The sequence below is a fragment of the Manacus vitellinus genome, unplaced genomic scaffold, assembly GCF_001715985.3.
Source record: "Manacus vitellinus isolate BGI_N305 unplaced genomic scaffold, ASM171598v3 scaffold_14_pilon, whole genome shotgun sequence".
Taxonomy (NCBI): domain Eukaryota; kingdom Metazoa; phylum Chordata; class Aves; order Passeriformes; family Pipridae; genus Manacus; species Manacus vitellinus.
In genome coordinates this window covers 12,600,741-12,626,236 of record NW_021939063.1, presented here as the reverse complement: position 1 = coordinate 12,626,236, position 25,496 = coordinate 12,600,741, and the positions used below count along the sequence as shown (strand labels likewise).

The 25,496-nt window shown below is 39.2% G+C and overlaps 1 protein-coding gene across 22 annotated transcripts in view; it reads left to right on the top strand.

Annotated features, from left to right (window-relative positions):
- Positions 1-25,496, top strand: part of SLMAP (sarcolemma associated protein) — an 82,155-nt gene that overhangs the window by 10,804 nt on the left and 45,855 nt on the right. For 15 of the 22 annotated variants that reach the window (XM_018068503.2, XM_018068504.2, XM_018068507.2 and 12 more), the window contains exon 2: positions 23,145-23,298. In XM_018068503.2, coding sequence (XP_017923992.1) covers positions 23,145-23,298 — 154 coding nt within the window. Of the gene's footprint in view, positions 1-11,444; positions 11,566-20,397; positions 20,622-23,144; positions 23,299-25,496 lie in introns of those variants that run through there. The other 7 variants (XM_018068493.2, XM_018068496.2, XM_018068489.2 and 4 more) reach the window with 3 other exon arrangements.

Here is a 25,496-nt window from a genome sequence, read left to right as displayed (position 1 = left end):
GTTGCCTCCTGGTGAATTCCATGCAGATCTACATTTTAGCTGCAAGTTGACATTCTGTGACCCCATGTTCCAACAGTGGGCTTGGGAAGGGTTAGTTTGGCAAAACACTGCACCAGCACAGCTGTCCTACTTTCCCTGAGCCACTCTGGGACATCCAGATTGCATTCCTGAGGGCTCTTCAGGTCACCCTGTTCTGGGATTTTGCCTGCTTCACAGGTCAGTGTAAATGTGCCTGCAGTTGAACAATTTTGGATGCAGATGTGCAGGTAAGAGGGTTTTTTTGGTCTGGTTATCAAATGCAAGTGTGCTCATTTTCCTTTGTTGCTTTCCCACACAGCTTTATGTTGAGCGTTCCCCGGATAAGTGTTGCTGGATAAATTTTAGATGATGATCTAAGTTTTATAAACTAATATTAAAGGATCTTGATGACTGCTCTTTACTTTGAGATCTGTAACTTGTCCTCTCTTTGGTGTGTTTCATAGTTGTACACATCTCCTTTTATAATTGCTGTTTTGTATTTCCAAAAGATTTACAAAAATAATTGCTTTGTAAGATCCTTTAAAACCTCTTATGTAGATGTAGTTTTGAGTCTAATATTAGGGTACCTGTAATCTTGTAACATTATTTGAGTGACTGGATCTGCTTGCTGATGTTGTGCCTCAAATTAAGTCTAGCAAGTATGTTATACAGTTCTGCTTTAAGTATTGCCTCAGACAGTTTTTATACAGGTGAGCAAAGCTGAGTGGAGACTTTTCTTTCTTATCCAGAACAAAACTTTTCACACAATAGAAGGATTTAAGAAATAGTAAGTGCTTGCTTATACTTGTGGACATTCTTTGCTGTTATGATTTTTTGACCCATATAATTCCTGCTCTGGGGTTTCCTTTCCATAAAGCTGGAGATGATGCAGTGAATGGACAGGACCAACCTGCTGCTGATCCCAGAATCGTAGAATGGCCTGAGTTGGAAGGGACCTTAAAGATTATTTCCTTCCAACCCCCTGCCATGGGCAGGGACACCTTCCAGGTTGCTCAGAGCCCCATCCAGCCTGGCCTTGAACACTTCCAGGGATGGAGCATCTTCCAGTTGTTGTTTTGTTTTTCTCCCTCCCCATCATTGTTCCTTTCATGGTCTTTTTTTTAACTTCATTGCACTCGTTCAGTACTAAATTAGTTATTAGTATTATTGATTAATTATTCTAAAGCAGTAGAATTTCTGTCAGTACTTTTAATAATTCTTGATGAAATGTCCCATTTCAGTGAAAGAGAAGAACACCAGTGATAAATTACCCCAAAATCAGATGGGTGTCAGATGCACTGCATTTGTACATACAACTGGCCAGGAGTGCACATTTTTCAGTGGTGTCTGTGAGCAGGTCTGAGGGCCTTTTTGACATCTTAGCAAGGGTTTTTTTTGATTTATGCACATGCTGTGTGAGCTCAGGCTGGTGCAGATGAGCTCCTTATTTCCCTGATGCATTGTATTTCTGAGCATTTGAAAGAGTATGAGCTGTACTAGAGCTTGCCTTTTTAATGCAGCCTTTGAAGTATGAGTGTTGTTTGCTGGCATCTTAAGAAGGAGAAAGTTTATCTGCTTTGATAAACAAGCCTTGAAAAAGAGCTCTATGACCTTGCTTGAGGAAAAATTATGATGGGAGGAATGTCTTGTATATTTATTTTATATAATCACAAGTGGTAAATTCAGTTAAATGCAGCTTGTTTCAAGTGTAAAACACTTAGATACCTGTCTACACTTCAGGCATAGTAAGGGTATTATCATTTAAATGTCGGAATTATGATAACTAACATATTTGTTTAACATGCTAATAGTGTATGAGGCCAAACTTACAAGTTTTGAGAACATTATAATTTAAATACTTGGGTCGTTTGGTTTTTTTCAAGTATTAGAGCTTCAAATTCTGGAGAATAGACATGGATGACTGTTCTTTATAAAATACTGTTAACAGGTTTTTTTTCAGATATGTTGATATTATGTTTGGGAAGAATTGTTAAAAGATGTCCTGTAGCAAGAAGGCTGCACGTCTTGCATCTTCCCACAGTGCTAATGAGCAATTGCATTATGAAAACTGGGGTGGAATATGGAATCTTTGCTCTTTTCTGCAAAGCTCAGAGCTGCAATTCAGAGAGAAATCATGCTTTTTGGTTTCAGGTCTATTCTTTGACAGATGTTTGTTCCAATTCAAAAGGTACTTTTTTCACCATCGATTTCCATGTTCCTTTGTGCTTTCTGGTTCCCTTGACAAAACTGCTAAAGCAAACAGCATGGAACAAAATCTTGTCAGCTTGTTCTGCAGTGTCCAGTCCAATGTCCAAAATCCAAAATATATTACAGGTTTCTGAAAATGTGGGTCATAACACTTTAGAGCAAGATGCTCTCACCAGCATTAGAGAGGTAATCTAGTTGAACTAATTGAAGAGTGAAATGGAGTAGGCAGCAAAAAAGCACAATGAACCCCAGCATCAGAGTAGGGTGTTCCTTGTTTGATTTATCTGATCCTCCTGGGACCTAAATCCTATGTAGCAGCAAGTGCCTCTGTGTATTGTGTTTCTTTGTGGATCGTGGAAATGTAATATAAACATTACATTTCATTTGTAATGTTCATATATTACCATTAGAAAATACGATACTTCAGAATGTGGAGTTCAGTTTTCCTTTATTTTTCCTATTGAGAAGGCGAAAAAATGTTCTGCAAATTACCGATTCTAAGCAAGGTATTTGACAAAGCTGAAGAAATGAGAAGAAATCTGTGGCAGAAAAAGTTGTGTGTGCACAGAATATTTCTAAACCAGTTGTCACATGTCAGGTGAGCCCTTGTGCATAACTGGTCCTTCATCTATCCTGTCCTTGACTCTCACACTTGGGCCACTCTTGAAGCTAGGCTTGACTTAGCCTTCAGCTCCCTGATGCTCTATAATGTTGGTGCTGTCTTCCTTCCACTCTTTGGGAGGAAAAGAATTCCAAGTTTTTATGAAAAGTTACCTGTCTGTTTTTGCATAGCCCTTCCCCACTTGAGTCTGTAAGGCTGGAAGTCACTGTAATCCCAGCTGCCACCTTCCCCTTGCTGCTGTCCCTTTCTGCAAGGTGAGAACAGCATGTGGTAGCATTCCCTCAGTGCACCTTGCATTCCTCCCATCTTTTGTCCATGTGACTTTGAAGTAAGTGTCACGTGGTGATGGAGCACCCAGACATAAGTGGTTTTAGGGACTGGAGAGAGGAAAATTAGGTGAAAGGGAAGTGTGATGAAAGGCTGGAAGAAACTTTTTCTGTGTCTCATTCCTTCTAAAAACAAGGAGCCGGTTGTTGAGGTTGGCTGCTCTGATTTGAGCCTGGTGGCCACGTGGAAAGGGGCTCTGCAGGTGCTCAGGTGCTGTGGGGGGCAGGAAGCACATCTGTGTGGTCTGGTGGGAGAACTGTCGAGGTGAGCTGCTGGTCAGCACTGAGGCACAAAGCACTGCAGAACTGGGGATAAAGGGTCGGGTGAGGAGAGCAAGGAGCAGTGAAGGTACTGGAGTTTACTCTGGGAATTCTGTGAGGTAGAGACAAGGGGATCAGTGTTGCAAGTGGATCAAACGATGCCAAGGGGAATATTGAAACTGGAGAACAGTTGAAACCATGATTACACACTTCAGACTGCAAGTTGCCCTTTTTTTAAAAGAAAAAAAAAAAAAGAAAAACAGGAAACATATATTGCTACTACTTGCTACTACTTCTCCTTTCTGAATTGTGCCACTAAGCTCAGGTGCCTGAAGAGCAGTTCTCCGCTGTTGAAAAATGATTGTCAATGCTAAAGTTATCACTTAAGGTAACAAAGCTTTTTATTGGTGATTTTCTGTGTTCTGCTGTTTGAGTATTTAGTTTTTAAAAAAATGCTTACTTCTTCCAGCTTTGTTTAAGTTTTATCAAAATATTCTCAGCATGTTTGGAAGAACCATCGTTATGAGCAATGCAAGAATGGTCGTTGGAAGGAGCTTCATTTGTAGTGAAGTAGGTATTTCTAGAGCAGACTTTTTTTTTTAATTGAACTACTCTTACAGTTGGAAGATAAGTCATGTTCTGTGAAAGATTTTAGGAAAAATAGTTTCATCTCTTTTATATAAAACTTTGTATAAGACTGCTCCTAGTGAGGAATGTGCTATCTATGCCATATTTGAGACACTTATTGTTTACCACTTCACCTGTTTTTACAACAGGTTTGGTTTTTGAAGGTTATATTGTGACTTGCTAATAAGAGCATTGCATGTTAGAATCTCCTTCAGTAGTTTTGGTTTATGTTATAAATAGCAGCTTGGAAATATTTATGTCCTTTACATGTTTCCTGTCAGGGCTAAAATAGTTTGTTTCATACTTTGAGTGTGTTGCTTCATGAAGAAATCTAGTAGTTTAGTTTGCATGATATTTGATACTGAGTAGAGATGAATGTTTTTATCCTTGAACTGACATGATGATTACTCTTCATATCTGCAGAATGCAAAAGTTCTAGTTGTGTTCTTTAAGAAAGAATGGTAATTGTTTTTTCTATACTAAATTAATTATTTGGTTGAATCAAGTTTGTGACTTAGTTCTGGTGGGTTTTTTGTTTTGAGGTTTAGTTTTTTGGTTTTTGAAATTTTATTTGCTTTTTTATTTGTATGGTTTAGAGACTGAGTCCTTCTAATCCACATTGAATTTTCAGTTGAAATTATGCTGCAGATAAATCTGAGAAAATATAAGCAGTAAGCTATTGCAGTTTAAGTGATTTTGAGGTTCGAGCTGATTGATTGACTCACCATGGCCACACTTGCTTCTGGATTGCTGAGCAAAATGTTTGTAAATCATACACAGTTGGTAAAGCTTTAGTAAAGGGGAATGAAAAAATGAAAAGATAGGTGGTTTTGTGTGAAATTTTGTAATTGGTATTGTCTAACTGGCAAAGAAATAAATATGTTGCAGTCTATCATAAGGCCCAGTGCAAGAATACTTCTATTGTAACTTATGGAATATTTAAGTAACTTATATGGGCTATAATGAGTGACTTGCTTTGTGTAAATGATTATTAGTTTTCTTGTAAGGTAGTAAGTGAAAACTGGATTAATAATTTGCACATTGGTTATTCTATATATGAGTGACTGATAAAATCCAGAAGGACTTTCTGAAATTTTAAGAATTTCTTTGTAAATTATTTTATACAAAATATGCAGGTGTTGATAGAGTAGTTAGGAATAAAGGTTTAAATTCAATTGTTTTTTTCTTTCAGAATAATAGCTGTGTGAATTGCCTTGGGATTTTTCTTCTCTGTTTTGTTACTCTGAACTTTTGATGTGGTTTACACAATTTTGTTTACTAGTTTACTGTTTCTGGTACTTCAATTCTCAAGCTAAACCTTTCAAAGGGAAGTGAAGAAAACATCAACGTTCCTGATGTGCCTGTTAAGAAATACTGAGGTTGAGAAACGTGGCAGAACGCTGCTGGGTGGTGGCTGATGACAGTGTGTCATACTTTGAATTAATTCTCCTTGGCACTGGCTGAGTTGATGGTATTGGAAGTCTGGAGACATTCAGCTGCTGAGTCTGGAAGTTGTCAGTCCATCCAGTTTCTGCAGTCAATAGGTGGATAAGCTGCTCAAGTTGTCAATTCTGAATTAAGTGTAAAAAGTGTAATGTAACAAGGTAAATGAGGGACTTTGGTCTTTAAGAGAACATGTTTGTTTTATCTGACTTGATCTAATTTTAAGAGACAGAGAATCAAGCCCTGAAATCAGAAAGCGTAGTAAAAAATACACTTTGTTTGTCCCATGAGAACTTACTAAGAATTAAATAATGAAATTATATATAAGTTCAGAAATGCAGCCACCCCATTGTTTTTAAGGTGCCTTGCTGAATGCTGAAGTGTTGACACAGGATATTCTGATTTGCTTCCAGTCACTTGTGTGCTTTGCGTGTGTTGCAGTTGCGTGCAGGGAGGGGACCGGTCCACACTCAGTTCCTCCCTGTCTCTGTGTGTTTTTTTCCTATTCCAAAAGAAACCAGAACATATAAACAGGGAGGAAGCTGGAGATGTCCTGTGGTGCAGCTCTTGAGCGGCTGTGAGGGAGAGCAGAACAGCTGTGTCCTGCACAGCTGGATGTGCTGCGAAACGTCACTGCTCCAGCACCGACCTGGGGCAAAAGAGGGAACTTGTTGGGATGAAAACCAGTTTAAGTGCAGAGAGGAGAAAGCAGAGAGCTGATTCCTGACACTTCCCTGACAACCTACATGGGAGGTACTGAGTAGTGTGGTCAGGGAATGTGCTGTGCAGCAAAGCCGAGGGGTGTAAAGCTGAGGTTGTGTGTACGTTGCCTTCCAAGAGCTGCTGCAGTCTGTCATTTAACAATGTCTAAAATACAACCTCTTCCTCAGCCCCAAGGAGCTACTGTCAGACAAGAGAGGCAGGAGGTAATTTTAAGATCAAGTAGCAGAAGGACTAGCTTATTTCTCTCCACGTCCGTGGTAGACAGGCTAATTCCTGCCTCCTCACTGGAGCAGTGTGGAAAGGTGCTTTCCTGGGGAGGGCCTTGCCCTTTGCTTGCTTCCTGTATCTGGGGGATTTTGTAACTTCAGTGGATATTCCCATGAATTTGTTTATGAACAATCAGGAGAGCTGTTACTGATCTATATACAAATTTCATATTCTGTTTTTCTTGTAACAAAAACATCTCAATTGTTTTAAGACTGGCTGGACAAACTTTTGAAGCATTTTTTTTGGTGCACACTTGAAAATTCTTCTAGTGAAAGTGTCAGATTTTTTTTTTTTTTTTAATGACAGGGTTGAAATAGTGCAAACCTCTAATAAACCAATGAAACATTCTGCCAACCTGTATCATTTATTGGGTTTGATATGCCTGGTATTTGCTTAGGAACTGAGTATACTACTTGTCTGCAGAAGAAAACTTCTTTCCAGAGAAGTTTAGAAGAAAGAAGCAATGGGGGGGACACATGTTTCTTTTGAATTTGTATTTAACCATGTTGCTCTTAATGCTGCCAATTCCCAGTGGCCCAACTTATTTCCCTTTGAAACAAACTATGGATAGCATCTAATCCCAATTAAAGTTTATTAAAACTTCATAGTAATAGTAGAGTAATTATAGGTAGTGTAAAAGTCTCACTGATTTTTCTTTAATCAAAGTGTAATCTTGTCTACAGCTGTATTAAATTTAAGCTTGTATGACAAACCTCTTGGTATGTCAAAGCTTATTACTTAATAGCAAACATGTTTTTTGTGGGAAGGCTGTGTTTGTACTGGGAGTGCAGTTTGAATCTTATGTGGACTTAATTTGAGGGCTCATCTGTTTTGGTGATGTACAGTACAGATTCCTTTTTTCTGTGGAGTAGATGGACCAGTGTAGATGGGACTGATTTGATGCACAGTACCAGTGCATTGCCACTATTATTAAATGTCATCATTTTTAATGACAAGCTTGCTGAGCTTTCTTCCATGTTCTGTTTGGACTGTAGATTTTGAAATAATTCTTTAAACGTTTTTGCTTTGAGTTGCCAGTGTGTGTGCTTCTGTTGGTAGATGTTTTTTTTTCTTTTAGTAAATGACTCATTCTCCTGAGTTGCTTTATTTTCTGGACTTTGTTTTTTGTTCTTCTAAGAGCACAGATAATGAATTATAGCAGAATTTAATATGTTAAATGTCAAGAATACATTTCAACAAAGGGCTATCTTTGTAAAGAAAAAGCCTAACTGTTTTCAGAACAGCAATTTATTTTAAATGCTGATTAGACATTGAAAAGATTTACATATTAATTCCAGTTCTTTTGCAGTGTATGGCCAGTTTCTAGCTACATATTTTTTACCATTGTTTAGAAAGTTCAATTTCTGTATTAAATGGGAAAAGCCTTTGACAGCATTCTGATTTTTACATATGCTTGTTATTCTGGGTAGTATTTCAGTAACTTGCATAATTACAGTAGCAGGAACATTGAAGCTGAGAAACCTAATTTTAAAATCTGAGAAGTAGGAGAATTGTTAATGTGGATGTTGTTGCACAGAAGTAGCTTGTGTTGGAGGCCCCAGACGGTAAAGATGGAATTAATAGTTTAGGCAACCCACAGAATACTTGTGTTTAGTTCTATAATTAATGGAAAATTCGGTGTTAGAAAAACTCCTTCATAATATAAACATTCTTCAGCTGCAGTTGGTGCTCTGCTGTTTGTGGCGTGTCTTTGCAGTGCCCAGCCCGGGCAGTGTGAGCATCGTGGCATTGCCCTCTGCCGGCTGCAGCTCGGCTCTCAGCGAAAGGAAAAGGCATTGCCGTGCTTAGGGAAGGCATTCAAGGATTCTTCCTTGCAAATGATTAGCTGTGTTGTGGTTTTTACAGTATCAGTGTGTTCCCTGGTCTGTGGAATGGCATCACTTGTTCCATGACAGCTGAATAACACCAGGACTGTACAAAGAAAACATAACGTGATTGTATAATTCCATAGCAGGGACTACCACCCTTAAATATTAATGTGGAAATAAAAAAAACCCCATGGATTGATTGTATAACTTTTTTATGATGTTATGAGATTGTCATTGGTGCTGGTTGAGATGTACCTTTGGCCTCATTATGGGATAGTGGTACTTGTAACCTTTTGGTGGGGTTCAGACTTGAATTCTGAGTGAGTGGATGTTTAAAAAAAAAAAAGTATTCATGTCCTTCAGGCCACTTTGATTAATTTGCTCTTTTGTGGTTCTTGGTAGGTAGAATATTTTTATCATATTTTATCTACAGTTGTCACTTTTCTGTCTAATTCAAAGCATTATAAGTGAGTTATGAGAAAAATCACCTGATGACCTTCCACTCAAGGAGTTTGGTAGTCAGGGGGGACTAGTCATCTTTCTGTAATTTTGCATATGCTTTTCAGGATTGAAGCCACTTAAATTTGGAATAAAAAGCTATCAAGCTTATCCTATCTACTTGGTTAAGAAAAAAAAAAGAGAGAGGGGAATGGTGATGATACTGAAGTACAAAGAACAGTGTACACAGTGTCAGCAGCTTAATATCTCTGCTCTAGTAGGTGAACTGTGAAAAATTTCAGTGTATGTTTCTAACCATTATAAATGTATATTGACTTGGGAAGAAAAGTGTTATCTTGTGTTTTGTCAGTTGGACAGTGTGACCCGAAATCTGCATTTAGATGGAGTTCTCTGATTTTTATACCTGAAAGGATCTGCCATTTGGAAAATTTCCTTATGGCAGTTAAAGGATTAAATTAAAACATTAGTGAAGGCTGTTTTTTCTTAAACTGCCAATCAAGAATACTGATGCTGGAAAGAGGTTCTTTTTGTACTTTAAAAATGTTTTCTGTGTTTTAGAGGGAAATATGGCACGCTTAGTCCAAAAAATGGCAAGGTTTGATAATATCTTTGAGATGTAGACAACTGTTCCCTCAGACTTTTCAGCTGAAAGAGTGTGAGATACCAACAGGACTTTGCTATTCCCTTGCCTCTGCTCCTCGTGCTCACTGGCAGATTGGTCATGGGCACTGCTGTGCTCTGGGTACTTTTTTATTGACAAAGAGATCTTAAGAGATTTGGATTATTGGTTGTTTATTTGTATGTGTTGGTTTTTGGTTTTTTTTAGCTTGGCTGAAGAAAACCATTGATGGGCACAGGTGTTAGCAGTGTAACATCCCTGCTGACTCTGTGGATATGATGGGAAATAGGTAGGATAGTCTGTGTAGAAAGCTTTACTGGAATAATTACCTTGGCAAGTTTTGCCGTGTTAGCAACCCTTTGAATCTGTGAGTCCAACATACCATGGATGTGAGTTTTGCCCAGGACTGAGATGAGCGTGAGTCGTGAGTCACTGTTTGAAACTGTAATTACCATATCCTTGAACGCCCCACCTGCCTCTGCCCACTCCTCTCTGCTGGGGTTGTTCTGGTGTTGTCAACCTGTGAGAAGGTTCTTCTGACCTTGGGAACCTGTGAGAAGGCTGCAGCACCTGCCTCTGTTGTTTTTTTTGTTTTTTTTTTTAAGCCAGTAGGACACAGCTAAAGAAATGGCTGATTAATATTCTTTAAGATTGCCTATCAAAAACCAGCCCATACAACCAGCTCATGTTGCTGGCAGACCCATTTCCATATGTGGATTTCTTAACTTAAGCTTAAAAAATCCATCTTTTTTTAATTGTAAAATTGTGGATCTCAAATGAGCACCAGAATAAATCAGGCTTTGTTCATAAATACCAGCATTTAATTACTACTTGCGTTGAAAATCTTGACCCAGGAATGCATTGCAAATAAGTACAGCCTCCTCCCAGACTGTTTTCACTCTCACTTTGTTGGAGGTATGGCTTGGCAGTGCCTTGAGTACAAATATTAAACTCCCAATTGTCAAATTTCTCCTCTGTGCTGGAAAATGAATTTTCCGTCTTTGGATGGAGCCGCACCCTTCTCTTTCGGTGTTTGGTTTCCAGTTAATTGCATTTGCTCTCTGTGTGGAATGCTGGAGTTCAAAACACAGAATGAAAATAAATTAAATTTAGTATTTTTTAAAAAAAAAAAGTTTTGGTCCTTACTTGATACAGAGAAGTCTTCGGAAAAGCAAGGGAGGAGCACATTGCTCTGGTGACCCCTTGTTTTCAGTATGAGGAACTGTGTAGTGAACTCTCACTACACTCTATTTGGGTAATATTTGTGGTTTGGACCTGTTACAAAAATATCTAGTTTGACATGATTAAAATTAGTGCAGTGTCATGTGTACTTAGGCAGTTCCTTTCAGTCAGGACTTGTACTTCTGCATCTTTATTGGCTGCCTTGAATTTTTATCACCATAGCATCAAACTCAGTATGGTCACTTCAACTGTAATTTAGGAATGTGCTGAACATTATTTTCCTTGTGACACCTGTCAGCTGTTAATAAATAGTTCAGGAGCAGATGATGTCAGAGAGCAAGAAATATTTGCTTTTTGCAAAGGAGAGCTGAATTAACTGGGCCTGCTGCAGATCTTTGTTTAAAAAAAGTAAAAATACTGTAGTCAGAATAGACAAGTCCTTTCAGATAGAATGACCCTTGTTAAAAGGAAGGGAGACAACTTCTTCCTGATATTTTTAGGGTTTTTATGTAGTGTTATTGTGGCAATACCAAACCACTGTTGCATTGCAGTTGGATGTGTCTGTGAAATCTGATGTGGTTTTTTAATTTATCTGACTGTGATCACTGGGAGTTTTCTCTGCTGTAAACCAGCAGCAGTATGGAATTAAGGACAGTAGGTACACACAGTGCCTGGTGTAGAAGGAGTAGAAATGAGAAAAGTTTGAAAACAACTTCTCCCTTTATTCTCTAAGCAGTTGAAAAGTCAACACGTGAGAGCAGATTCTCCTTTGGCAGGAGTAGAGGAGCTTTGATGTAATGATTAACTAATTTAGAAACTTAGCAGCGAGTAGCAAGACAGTTAAGCAGCTTTTGCAGTTCTGCACCTGCCTTGAAATGTCTGGGGTTATGTTGGGAGTTGGAGTTTCCTGACAAACTAACAGAGCTGCCTCATTCCTTGTGCTTTCATATAAGTAGATCTTCTCTCCTGGCGGAGTATCTGGTAATTTCAGCTTCCGTTGTGGTTTCTCTTCTATTTGCTTGCAAATGAAAAATGTAATTGTTTGCTGATAGAAGTTTAGTAGCCCAGTTTTCTTTAGGAAAATTTCCATTTCAGTTAATTTTCTGTTAGTCACTTGGGTATCTTCTTAGCTCAAGATTTTCGAGGAAGCAGAAACAATGGATAATATTAGCGTTGCATTTTTCTTTCTGAGTATTTACAGACAGATGCTGATAGTATTTCAAGATTTCCTCTTATTTTTAAAACATTTTTTTCCCTTTGTCTTCTACTTTTTGTGTCATTTTTGCCTATTCTTCAGTGTTCTCCCACAAAAACAATTTAGTGGGTTTCTTTAGTAGGTGTTGAAGATATTTGATTTTAGTTTTTATTTATACAAGGTTTTCATAAGGTCAGTCAAAATTTAAAGACCGGGAGAGATTTATGCCTTACCTTTGTGCTTTTAAATTAGGCACAGTTCTTTCCAAACATGACAAATCTCCCTTTTTATGTCATAATTTTCATTGCAATAGTCAGAGACAAACCCACAGTTTATTTTGGTCTTGCACTTCATTAAGTTGGCCAAAGAATGCTAACTATCAAGTTTAACTATTTTTTGATTGTGAATTTAAGAATAAAAATTTTAGTTTTCTGAATAGCCTTAGCATTTTTCCCTAGTGCAGGTATTTGTGGGGGCTTTTGCCTCCTGAAGACAAGAGTAAATTGCAATGATACATTTCAAACCTTTAGAAACATGTATTTGGAAAGAAATTACGGTTATATATGGGAACCTGCTCTTTGCACAGCTTATTTATTTTATCTGGACTCGTGTCCTACAAACACAGGCTCTGGGACTTTGTACACTTCAAGAGTGTATTTACTTTCCTTATTGCAAAGTTTGACTGTGTCATTTTGCCAAACTCTCATTACATTTATGACAGTAAATAACTGTGTTTAGCTCTCAGTGTAGTTTTGTAGGCAAGTATTCCTGTAATGGCATTGGGATTGATGAGTATTTCACCAATACTTTACACTTAGAAGTGATTCTCCTGAGGAAGCCTGAGTTTCTGGGTAATGGGCTATTAAGGTGTTTTGTTTCTTTATTTTAAAGCCATATTAGGTTGCAATGTATTTCCGTAGTTGATTAACACAGAGAACACGGGAGCATTCAGTGAAACCTCAGAGAGTCACCTTGGCCGTGTGTTTTCCCCAGGGTCAGGGTTTGATGTGGACACAGAAGTTGGTGGAAATGATACAAAGCAATCACTGGTGTCACAGTGATATGTGATACAGGGCTTGTAGAAATGTCTGGTGTAACCAGAGGCTGAGCTTCCTTAATGAAATAAAGCACAGAACTTCTTTGCAAGAAGATTCAATTTCCTTCTAGAAACCTGTTCTTCATCTACTTTTGACTGGTTTTATGAGTCCATTGCACGAGTCAGCTTTTTAATATGGAGCAGGAAAGTTTTTTTTCAAAGTCTGTGTGTTGTGTAAGACATTGTCATCTGTGACAGCAGCAAGACAAAATAAGTCACTTTTTATATTGCTTTAGTATTCTGTTGAGTCAGTTTGAGCATCTTGGAGTGATGTGTGAGTAATCATTTCTTGGGAATCTTTTTCTTGATTGCACTTTATCAAATCTCAGCATTTTCAGGATGAGAATTTCACATGGAATCAAAATAGTACTTGAGAATTTTCATGTAGGCTGAAAATTAAATATCCTTTGTTTTCCTCAAGAAAATAGTATATAATTAGTACGGAGTTGAGGGAATTTTTTTTTGTAAGAAACTTTTCTGCATTGTCTATATTCAGAATGGAGTTGCATTTCCTTTTCTGAGGCTGTTAATGTCCTTAATCTATTCTGTGTTTTCTGTACAAGAGGAAGTTTTAAAGCCTGGCATATGTGAAGGGACAGACTTTCATTCATCTGTGAAGAGAATAAATTTAAAATTTTTCTAGTTGTCCCGAAACCATGCAGAATTTCTAGCAGAAGGCTGATATTCAGAAATTCTTGAGAACTGTGAGGACAAAAGTCAAGTAAAAGAGACATTCTAAAGAGTAGTAATTAGTAACTATGGTGACAGATGTCTCACTGTAGCAAGTCAGTCAGCTATATATAAACCAAATTACTTGTAAATTAGAACTCTTCCTCTACATCTCTTCTTTTTAAAAATAACTTTTTGCATCAAAAGTAGTGACATTGATGTGTAGAGAGGGATCTATTTTTGTATGGTGTTGTCACATTTTGTGGTAAAACATTTTATCTTGAGGTTTTTGGCGAGTATCTTGTCATTCTGCTCCTTTTGACAGTGAATGCCTTTCTGGATTATTTGAGTAATCTGTGGATAGATCAGCACTCGTGAGCAACTTGTACCTTTCTCAACTTCTTCATTCTGCACCTTGTGCTTCCTGCAGAAAATTTTATGTAGAAGAGGAATTAATATTATGTATCAAGCCTGCGATTGCTTCAGCTCCCATCCTTCAGCATGAACCTTCTCCATGAATGTGCTTACTACAGTGTTGAGGAAGGAGGCTTTACTGCATAGCAGGGGGTGGCCAGGACTTGTTCTTCTGTGACTGGGTGTTCGACTGCATTTTGCCATTGTGGGATGTGATTATTGGGAGGTGTTAACTGCACAACTGTCAAGTTAGGTCAGAAAGTCTTGTTTCTAGGAAATACTTTGTGAGGTTATTTGAATGCCACCAGTTCTGCAAGAGGAGGGTGAAGGCAAATAGGTGAGGAAAGGCAACCATCCTTTTTGATAATGTTTCTGTTCATGTTGGTTGTGCAAAGTTTTGGATGAGTGCACAGTTGGAGGAGAAACGTTTTCAGTATGATCTCTTACTTTAATAAAGGTATATGATTATCTCATAGGAAGGATTTTTTCCCATATAAACTACCATCATCATAATACTACTATATTTTTTCCAGTTTTCTTGCTTTAGATGTTTGGAGTATTGATAATTCCTTTTAGAGCTGAAGTAAATAAAAGCAATCTGAAGGTGGGTTAGTGATGTTCATGCAGGTCTGTGCTGTCCATGGGGTTGTTGGGGGAGTCAGGAATTGTAATGCAGTTTGTTTACTTATATTTTTACAGAATCCCAGAATGGGGCAGGTTGGGAGGGACCACAGTGGGGCATTTGGTCTGATCTCCCTGCTCAAGCAGGAGCACATGGCATAGGATTGTGTCCAGATGGTTCTGGAATATCTTCAGTAAGGGAGACTCCACAACCTCTCTGGCCAATCTGTTCCAGTGCTCAGTCACTGCACAGGAAAGAAGTTCTTCCTCATGTTGAGGTTTCTACCCCTTTCCTCTTGTCCTGTTGCTCGGCAACCCCAAGCAGAGCCTGGTTCCTTCTCTGACACCTCCCTGCAGACACTGACAGACATGGATGAGATCTCCTCTCATTTGTCTCTTCTTGAGGCTTGACAGGACCAGCTGCCTCAACCTTTTCTCATAAGAGAGATGCTCCAGTCCCTTAATCATCTTTCTTGCCCTCCCCTAGGCTCATTCCAGGAGCTCCTTGTCTCTAGTACTGAGGAGCCCAGAACTATGTATTTATGAAAAAGCATATATTTCATAAAAGCAAAGATGATGCAGATCATCATGGTTTCTGACAGCTGTCTCCTAATGCAGAGAACTTCAAGTTCTGGTTATGAACTGTATTTTAAGTACTTATGTACTTTAGGTACTGATTGTGACATAGAACAGTTGACAGAAATCAGGTGGTTGACATTGTAAATACAGCCTGCTCTCTGCCATTCTCTTCTTGACTGCTGCTGCTGCTGCTGTGGAGGTGGGAGTACATGGCTTAGGAACCAGCTTCTGAAGTAGGCTCATTTTTAGCCCGGGTCATTGTTATGTACCAACCAAATTAGGCAAACTGAAAATGATAGGAATTCTGAAACCACACTGGGTTGTTCAGCTGTCCCTGCCATTGAGCCAACTTTGCTGCTCTCTCTGATGGGTAGGAGGCAGATAACCAGGATGGTGGTGGGTTCAGCTGCCTCATTTCTTTTGTCCAGTACCACAGGTAAATTGAAGACCTCAGTCTGGAGTGGTATAATGGTTGTGAAAGGTGTGGGGGACTATGGGTTGGAGTTGAGGGCAGCAATGCATAATTACAGACAGGTGGTAGAGATTTTCCTCCTCGTTTTCATACACGTGCACAAACCTTGAATTGTGAGTAGGGTTTTTTGCTTTGGTTTTAAACTAGAGAACTTGGACTGTGATATAGTTTGAGGTCCTACATTTAAACTTTTAGCCATATTCTGCCAATCTCTTTAGTATTAATTACTTTGAAAATGCAAGAATACTGCTTGAGAATTATATTTGGTAATAAATAGCTGAAACCCTTTGAATAGAAGGTTTTAAGCTCTACATTCCTAGTTGTAAAACTGAATAATTAAAAAGTATTGCTTAATCTTTTTAGTAGCTTTTTTGTTAATAATGACTGCTTCCTTATACAAATTAAAAAAATCCTTGTAAATGTCTGACATCCTCTTTCTGAGTTTTTTTGATGTAAAGTAGATTATGTGGTTACCTGCAAATATTAAAGAATAGTATAGAGCTATTGACTAATAGTAACCTTGAGTCCTGAGCTTTTCACCATCAGACAGGTTCAGTTACAACTACTTGCAAATGTGGGGGTCAGATAGTGATTTAGAAAGTAAACACTTGTGCCTAATGGCCACAACAAGTGGCATTAACTCTGCAGACATGCTTTCGTGTGTCTCTTTTTTTGTGAATGTTTTTAAAATTCTGATAGGTATAAGTGTATCTGTAGAACTCACCAGTTAAAAAAAGCATTGCAAAACTTGTATGTCAAAAGAGAGGTCTGTGCTGAAACATTTGGAGGTACAACACACCTGGGCATGTTTGCTTTGTTCTGTTGAGAAAGGTGACATTTTTATTTATAATATTAGGAAGAAATTCTTTATGGAGAGGGTAATTAGGCATTGGAATGGGCTGCCCAGGGAAGTGGTGGATTCTCTGTCCCTGCAGGTTTTTAAGATGAGACTGGATGTGGCATTCAGTGCCATGGTCTAGTAACTGCTGTGGTAGTGGATCAGGGGTTGGACTTGATGATCTCAGAGGTCTTTTCCAACACAACTAATTCTACGATTCTATGATTTTGCTACCGAGGAACACATTGGAGCAACTCAGGGTTGTAGACAAGCATGTGTTTTGGGCACAGGTTAAGCTGTTGCTTCCTCTCCATGCTGGGCATTGCCTGCCTACCTAAGGTGCTTCCTCCTCCTCCTCCCCAAAAATCCATCCATCTTCCCTTCCCTGTTGTAGCCCCTGTGTCCTTTTCAGGCAAAGTCTGCAGACTCTGCTCACACAAAAGTTAAGCTGAGTGACAGGGCCTGTAGTGAACTTCAGAGCACTTAAATGACCAGGACATGGCAAGCAGCAGAGGGATTAATGTTTTACAGCACTTCAAATACATCTGGAAAGGCTGAACTGTGTTTATACCCAGACTTGGTTATGCTGGCACAAAACTGCTTTTACTGCCACCGTTTATTTTGCTTGACAACAGGTATGAGCAACCAGCAGGGTTGTCCTGGCAGTGCAGTCAACAAAACTTCAAGGTGTAAACAGACACGGAACAACTTGGTCAGCAGAAGAGCATATTCCCTGCTGTCCTTTCCTTCCTGCCCCTTGGAACTACTGGCAGGTTTGGAAGGATAGCACTGAATTCCTGGGGGTAGCTGAGGATTTTAACCTTTTTTCATCAGAGTAGCTGGATTTACATTAGGCTTACACTTTGAGTTGAAAACTTGGAGTGACTTTTTTTTGTCCAGTGCTATATCAAAGAAGGTTACTTTTTTCTCTTTTTCATTACTGCACAGAAAGAGTGATTAAGTTTATTTTTTTCAAAGATGTTACTGAAAACTACTAGCAAGTTTTGCTTCACTCTGGAGATATTTAATACTTATGGTCCCTGAATAGCCAACTGCCACTCCTTCACTCTGTTCAATCTGACTGGAAAATCCCTTTCTTCACAGCTGGTTGCTTTTAGTTTCATAGCGTGTGCCTGCCTCGGGTAGCTTGAATAATTTTAAAAATATCTCTAAACTTAATAAACTCATTTTGTTTCTAAGTTGAAGGATCTGGAGTTTAGTAAGCGAAAAGCTATTAGATCTGTGTGTTTAAGAACCAGAAAACTAAATAGAAAAGCAATTTTGCTTGCTGCACCCCACCCTGTGAATTATGCTTGCTTATGGAGACAAATTCTTCTACTTCCTTGACAGGCGGGTGGAGTTAGGCAAGTGAGAGGAATGGAATTTAGGATCTGTCTAAGCAGACCAGAATGAAGAACTCAATCAATTGGATCTGGAGATAATTTAGCATTTGAACTTCTCTATCTTAGGGGCTGACCTGGAATTCAGTATGGTTTGCACAGTGTACTCTGTTAGCAGAAGTGCTGCCCCCCAGTTGAGAAAATACTCAGTGTTAATACTTCAAGGAAGATAAAATAATCCTTTAACAGTATGGGAGAAAAGCTTCCTAGCTGCAAGTGTGACAGATGTTGGCCATGTTAGTTTGACCCTGGTATGTATTGTTTTAAAGTCTTTGGCTTTGCACAGCCTGACTTGTGCTCAATGTACTTCTCTTCCTAGTTGAGTTCTCAGCATTAAATGAGTAATTGAACACAGTCGTGCTATTGCTTAGTCAAATTCTGAGCTCAAGCATTACTCCAGGGCAAGTACTCCAGTTTCTAGATCCCTGTTTACTTGCTGCTTTTGAGTATTAGCTTTGATACTTGGGGTGCATTTATAATGCCTGCATTAATTGTTCAGTGATTATGTAGTGTGAGTAGGGGAAGAATCTGTCATCGTTAACTGCAGCATTTTATGGCTTCACTGCTGTGGCTGACGGCCTTGCTGCCCCTTGGTGGCAGTAACCATGGCAAAAGTGAAGCTGCCATCTATTAGTGGCTGTAGTTCAGAATTTGACAAATTAATTTAAATCTTTCTGGTTTAAGCTAATGCCTCAAAGCCTCAAAGGTTTAATGGGACCCTGAAGCACATGGGAGTTGTGTTTACTACTTTCATACAGGAAATAAGGGATGAGGAGAAGAATGGTAAACTAGGATGTTCTGAAATTGGGATTTTCTTTCTACATTAGTTGTCTAGGCAGTGAAAATATGTGCAATAAATAAAATACAATGATGTTTGACTTTCTGTAAAAGGCAATAGCCTACATTTTGGTACTTATTAATTATTAATTCAGCTATGGAATAAGGCTGAAATAGCTTTGACTGTATGCTGTGATTTGTGTCTGCATTTTTTGATGTAGAAGTGGTTCCTCTTCACATACTGAATCTCAAATCTCTGTAGACAAACTCAGTTCTCCAGTAATTCTCCTCAGTGTAACTCTCAGCATAATTGCCCTGAATGTCCTGAACTGCAGTTTCAAGCTGAGTTAGATGGAGTAGCAGTAACGTGCCCTTAGAATGGCAAAGGATGGCTGTACACAGTGATAGCAAATATTAGAAATATTAAACAGTTGGTCAGTTGTTTGTTCCTGTTGTTGGACTGTAATTAAATCCGGGTAATTAAATCACTGAAAAAGTGTGCTACTTTCTTTGCAAGATTTTCTGTGCATCTCTGAGCCTGTTTTTTGTCTTCTCTGAGATCCTTCAGAAGTGTCTCACCCTATATCAGGCCTGCATATGGCTTGGGAACCAGAACACCTCATGACATTCTCGCTTGTCAGGCTAAGTAAGGAGTTCTTTTCAGCCTCCCTCTCAAAGGTGTTACAGTAGTGATCATGAAACAGAATCGGCTTTGTTGTTGTTATTTGTTTTTATTTCTTTGAAGAAAACAGTTTACCTACATTTCATAAGTAAGGTTAAAATCTGTCCTCCTGGAGCAATTTGCAACTTCCAGATGTCAGTTAAAATTGATATATTTTATGTGCTTAACTTTAATATCTTGTAGTCTGTGACCCCTGCAGAAGAATTTTTATTTCACTAATCAGGAAATATTAGGAATTTGTTACGGGGAGAAAATGTAGTGGTATCTAACTGCATGAAAATAACACGTGGACTGTGATTTAGCAGGTTGTTGATACTCCTCTGAGTCATTGACCTAGAAAGCAATGGAACTTAAATGGAATGTGATTTTATACACCACAGGTCAGAGCAGAGGAGGTACTTTTTTGTTCAGTTTGCAAAACTGAATGGTACCTTGAAATGTTATAAATATGAAATGTGTGAAATAAGTACATAATTCCTTGCAAAGCAGGGAAACAAAAATCAGTAGGAAACTTCCTCAATGTAGTTTCTAAGGATGGACTGTACTGGAGAAGTTTGAGTGTACTGACGAACTACAAGTTTTATTTTAGAATAAAGTTTTCAGAAATTTTGTAGAAGCAGCATGGTAAGGTGTCCGCAATTAACTGAGCTTATTAATGGTGTATAAGTGAGAGGGGATGTAAAGAATAAATTATTAGAGAGGAAGTATCGGCTAGGATATCTCTTTTTGTCTGAGGTGTTATGATAATGGAGAGTAAGTTTCTTGAATACTTTGGGAACCACCACTCAAATGATACAGATAGTTACTGTGTGAATTAAGGACGTGATAATCCTTTAAGAGTCCTCAAAGCTGAGTTGTTTTGAATGTGTGTGAGCCACCTTCTCTGCTCTGCGTGGAACTCGTTGTTAATATGAGGAACAAAAAGGCTGGGACTTTGCTCTGAAGCGAGGTGTGATTTGTGAAAGCCGGTATAATGAGGCCAGTACATGCTGCCCTTTTCTCCGGCAGTGCCGGCTGAAGCTCCTCCTCGTGTACCTTGCGTCAGCTCTCCAAACTGGTGTGCGGTGACTAAACAAACGCCTGAGCCGCTCCAAGGGAAGGGCTGGTGGAGCAGCTCGGCAGCGAGCGCTGGGAAGGGGAGGATTCATCCCTGCTCCGAGAGCTGGCACTGCTGCCCGAGCCCGGGCTGCGCTGGGAAGCAGGAAGGACAAATGGTGCTGGTTTCGCAGCCGGCGCTGTGTGACACAGCTGCTGTGGCACAGGCTTGGTTCGGGGGTTGGAGAGCCCGCCGAGGGTACTGCATAATTAGTAGTGCATGATTAGTAGTGCATCACATACCAGTGTACGGCCAGGAGTGCCAGTTCATGTATGGACACGTCTGGTTTAGGGCTTGCACTTGATTTTGTTTCCTAAAGATAACTCTGGTAATTATGCAAAAGTGATGGAGGGACTGACCTTTGAGAAAGATCACTTGAACTGGTGACAACTGGTATGGAAGTAACATTTGAATTCGCTGTGTGGAAGGGACCAGCTCAGAGGGTTGCTGAGCAGTGGCTCCATTAAAGAGAACCGAATCTTTTATGCCAGGACTTGAAGTCAGTGCATTTCCCCTTCCTTAGACATCAGCTATTAACATGTGGCTGCTATTACTTATTTCTTTACTAGATGCAGGAAGAAGAGTATTTACAAACAGAATGAAAAGACTTGAAGATTATCACTTTCCTAAAATGTACATAATGCAGTTCAGTAGTATGCACTTACTGGACACCAGTTATATAATATTACATGTAATTTGTATTTTCTGTGGCCATTTGTTTATGAATTTCATTTTGCAGTTTGAATTTTGTGTCTGCTCCTATTTGGTGAATTTTGTGTGGCAGATGCTGTGTTTCGCTTCTTCTCCTGTGGTCCCTCTCCCGTATTTCCTTGTGCTGCCTCTCCTGTGCCCTGTTTGCAGATTCTGCAGAAGTGTGTTTGCAAGGGGCAGTGATTAATCAAAAAGTTGGGAGGGATAAAAGGCAGGTATTATGCATAGGGAAGAAAAGGGTGGGGAAAAGTAAATAAGCACAGTATTTGTTTCTCCTTGCCTGTGACTCACTTTTTCATAACAGAAGAATTTTCAAATGAAGCAGAAGGCTAATTGAAAACAAACAGGAAGCCAAAAATAATTATCTGTGCACTGAATCATGAGAGGGTTCAGTCCTTTCAGACTATTAAATTAACAAGCTAATTAATTTGATTGGCTTTTAAATGTATAACTGTTATAAAAGCTATATTATATACTATTATATTAATAGATAGTATTTCATAATATGGAGAGTATTAGAGTAGGGTGGGTCTGATTATTAATGCAGTGAATGCAGTCATAATTTGTTATCCTTAATTTGTGTTTACCTTCATCTTTATTTTCTCTTCCTTCAATTTAAGATCTAAAGCATATCTGTTGAGGTAAAAAAAAAAGTCACATACTGCTTTTCATTCTGTCACTTCATACACCTATCTGAGCTTTCCTGTGCTGGCATTCCCCTTGATTACTGCACTGAGTCCCATGTGCTGGACAGAATGCAATTCAAGCTCTCCAGTTAGGGCTGCTGCTTTATGCTGCTTGGGGTAAGCATATAAGATGTCTCACATACTTGGTGTCATTTTCCAGTATAAGATCTGAAGAGCCCTGGTGCTGGGCTCTCACTGCATTCTAAACCCACCTTTTCCCTCGACACTATGGTTTTGAGTTATGTATCACTTTTTTTGAGGAGTGCAATAATAGGGGCAAACAAAAGCTCTTCAAATTCTGCATGGAATCCTGAAAAAAAAAAAGGAGTCAGTTGCTTCTGTAAGCAAAACATGGGAATACATTCATTTCTCTGAAGGCAATATCTTCCCCCAACCTTATGCCTGCTTTGGGACTTGATGAGATCCTTTATGAGTGCAGGAAACCAGGGATTTCTACCATCCCACCAAGTTTCTGTAGTAACTGTTGTCAGCTTGAACTGCTGTGACTGACTCATTTCAGTAGTTACACCTGGCTAGTTGATAACATCCCAGTCCCCTCTTTGATGCCCTGTGCTCATGAGGTCTTAGCCAGAGACTCCAGTCTCCTGCCAGGTGACTCGTTTGTAGCCTGTTCTCAGATGCAGCAGTTTTGACTACAAGTCTTGTGTCATAAGCAGTTTCAGATTCAGTAAGTTGCTATTAACATTTAATTAACTCTACAAATGGATATTTACAAAGGCACTTGATGCAGCAATCTTGAGATTAACTTAGTGGCATGAACTAGTGTTGGCTGAGAGGTAAAAGCAGCCTGTTGTTTTCCCTTAGTTTCACCATGGTCTTATGATTCCTGAATTTTGTCTTCTGATAAAGCTTTTCCTTATGTCCTCAGTGCTAATCTTCCCTACAACAAGTTTGTCGTGGAACACTGTTACCTTAAATGTATGAGCAGTTAGAATTTTTGTGTGTTGACCAACATAAATATAAATTCTTACATATATGTGACAAAAGGTATTGTTGCTAATGGTGTCTGTTCCTTTCTGTGCAGGCAGTTGTTCAAGTCTAGTTTGTGGCAATTATTTCCATAATGTATTTACTGGAATTCAATCGTATGTTAAACAGCTAAAAATCAAATACAAATATTTCTTGGTAATGGGAAGGTGTTGCATCCTGAGGAGGGTGTTTTGAGTTTGACACATTTATTCTCTTCTATACTGGGAGATCAGGTTATATTTTCTAGCAAATAAAATTCTACTTGAGCTTATGTTTCATCATAGTTGTCTTATTTTCACAGATATTTTACTCTTCTTTTTGTTTGTTTTTACAGTTCTATCTTCAAGACACTAAAAGTAGTAATGGTACCTTTATTAATAGTCAGAGACTGAGCAGAGGATCTGAGGAAAGCCCACCATGTGAAATAATGTCAGGTGACATCATCCAGTTTGGTGTAGATGTGACGGAGAACACGCGGAAAGGTAAGGGTATGGATCATTTTCTGTTTTTTCAAGTGTGTTTATTTAGAACATCTTATTGCAATTCAATGTTTAAAAGTAAATAGTATTCCCATTGTAACCCCTCCAAAGCCCAACAAACCAATCCATACTACAGCAGTAGAATTTTTTTAAGGGCATTAAGTGAACAAAACAAGAAGACAGTGCCTGCTCCATCTGTTACTCATGATTTTGTCTTTAGCCAAGTAGGTTATAGTTCTCAACTCTGAAGTATCAGAGGAAGGTTAATGAAGGTTAAAGAAAACATTGTTAAGCAATGGTCGTGGTGAAATGTTTTGTCATGGAGAGCTTCTGGAGCTGTAGTATTTTTGAGTGATTCATTGTAGTGAAGGTCTCATCACATTGTTTCACTGTTCTCAAAGATGATGTTGCAAAGATTCAACTCCAGGACGTCAAGTTGAAATTGTCTGGGAGTTACTTAAAATGTTTCCATGAGAAGTGATTGCAAATATTTATGAATACTAGCAGTACACATGGAAGAAATCAAAGGAATACATTGCATCTGATGAACCTGGAACTGTTAATTTGATGAGATGCTGCCCTCACTCAGAGAAGCTGAATTTGTTCAAGTGTATTTAGACTAAAACAATTTTAATTATAAGATTTAGTTGGAAGAAAAATTAGATTTTACTTGTTTTTATCAGCAATTATTTGCAGTTAGTTTATGGGAAAGTTTGTGGAAAGTTCATGGTAAGCAAAATCCTTGCCATGAACTCTTGCCAGTAGTAGTTCTTTCCAGTGGTTTTACAAAACACCATCCCAGTGACCTGTCATTTGTGTAATGAGTGATCAGATTGTGCAGCCTTCCTTGTCCTTTTCTCAAGCTTTGAACATGGGAGCTGTGCTCATGTTACTGATGATTGTGTTGAGCTTGCTAATGAGGAAGAGCATACAGGTTTGCTTTCCTCGCTCTCTGTGCTCCCCCAAGCAGTGAAGGGAGATCATATCATCATGCTGAGGCACAAAACAGCTGCATCACAGTTTGGGTGTTTACCCATGAATGCCACTGGCATGCATATAGACACAGTTTTTTCACCAGTTCATTTCAGGAGTCTTAGATGTTCCTGTTAATCTAATCTAGTCATGAAACAGACACGAAAGTAGTTTTTAAATTAGTGATTCCCTTTAAAACCACTTTGCATTTTGTTATTTACATAATGCCTTACTTGCACAAGACATTTCAGCATTCTGCTGGGTGTAATTATAAGGTAATGACAGGATAGGCAGAGTGTACTTGTCTATGTAAATTCTGAATTGTGTCAATATTGCTAGAATACATTTATTTTATTGCTCAGGCTCTATCTTAGTAAATAATTTCCTTGCAAATGTGATCTGGATTTGGTTCATTAAAGTAGTGGCATGTTCAGTATGTGATTTTTCAGGTTATCAGGTATGAGCACTGATTCCTCAGCTTCCTGCTGTGCAGCCAAAGTCAATAGCGGGCCCTGGAGAAGTGTTTCCATGCCTCCTGCTTCCTTATTTGTCCACTTGCTGTATTACTGACAAGCACAGAGGCCTGGCCATTTCCCTCTCCTTAAAACAACACTTAGCTATTAACATCTTGCTGCACTTTTCTCTGTGTTAGTGTGGTTTATACTCTTTTAGCACTTGTTAATTTTTCCAGTCAGCACCAGAGCACTCCAAGAGTTAACTGGTGGTATTTCCCTGCCTGGAAAGGAGGAGCAGCCTTGCAAAGCAGGGTCAAATAATACCAGATGATTTAGTTCAAATACAGTTTAGGTACTTTTTCTAGTCGGGTTTGGACTCTTTCGAACATCTCTTCTATCATGGGGTGTTTGAGGGAGCCTGTGCAGTGAGGAGCCCAGTGTGATCTGTGGGGTGGTGCACAGACCCTCAGGGGTGTGAGGGGCTCCTCGGGGCTCGATAGTGGCTACCAAGGCTGCTGTTATTGCACTAATGAGGGAAGAGTAAACCTAGCCCATCACTTGGGGGGGGGCCGTGGGTGTCACTCCATGGCTGTGGGATGGGGGTCACTCCATGGCTGTGGGATGGGGGTCACTCCATGGCTGTGGGATGGGGGTCACTCCATGGCCAGGGGTCACTCCATGGCCATAAATCACTCACTCCGTGGTTGTGGGCCGGGGGTCACTCCATGGCTATAGGATGGGGGTCACTCCATGGCTGTGGGCGGTGGTGTCACTGTGGGA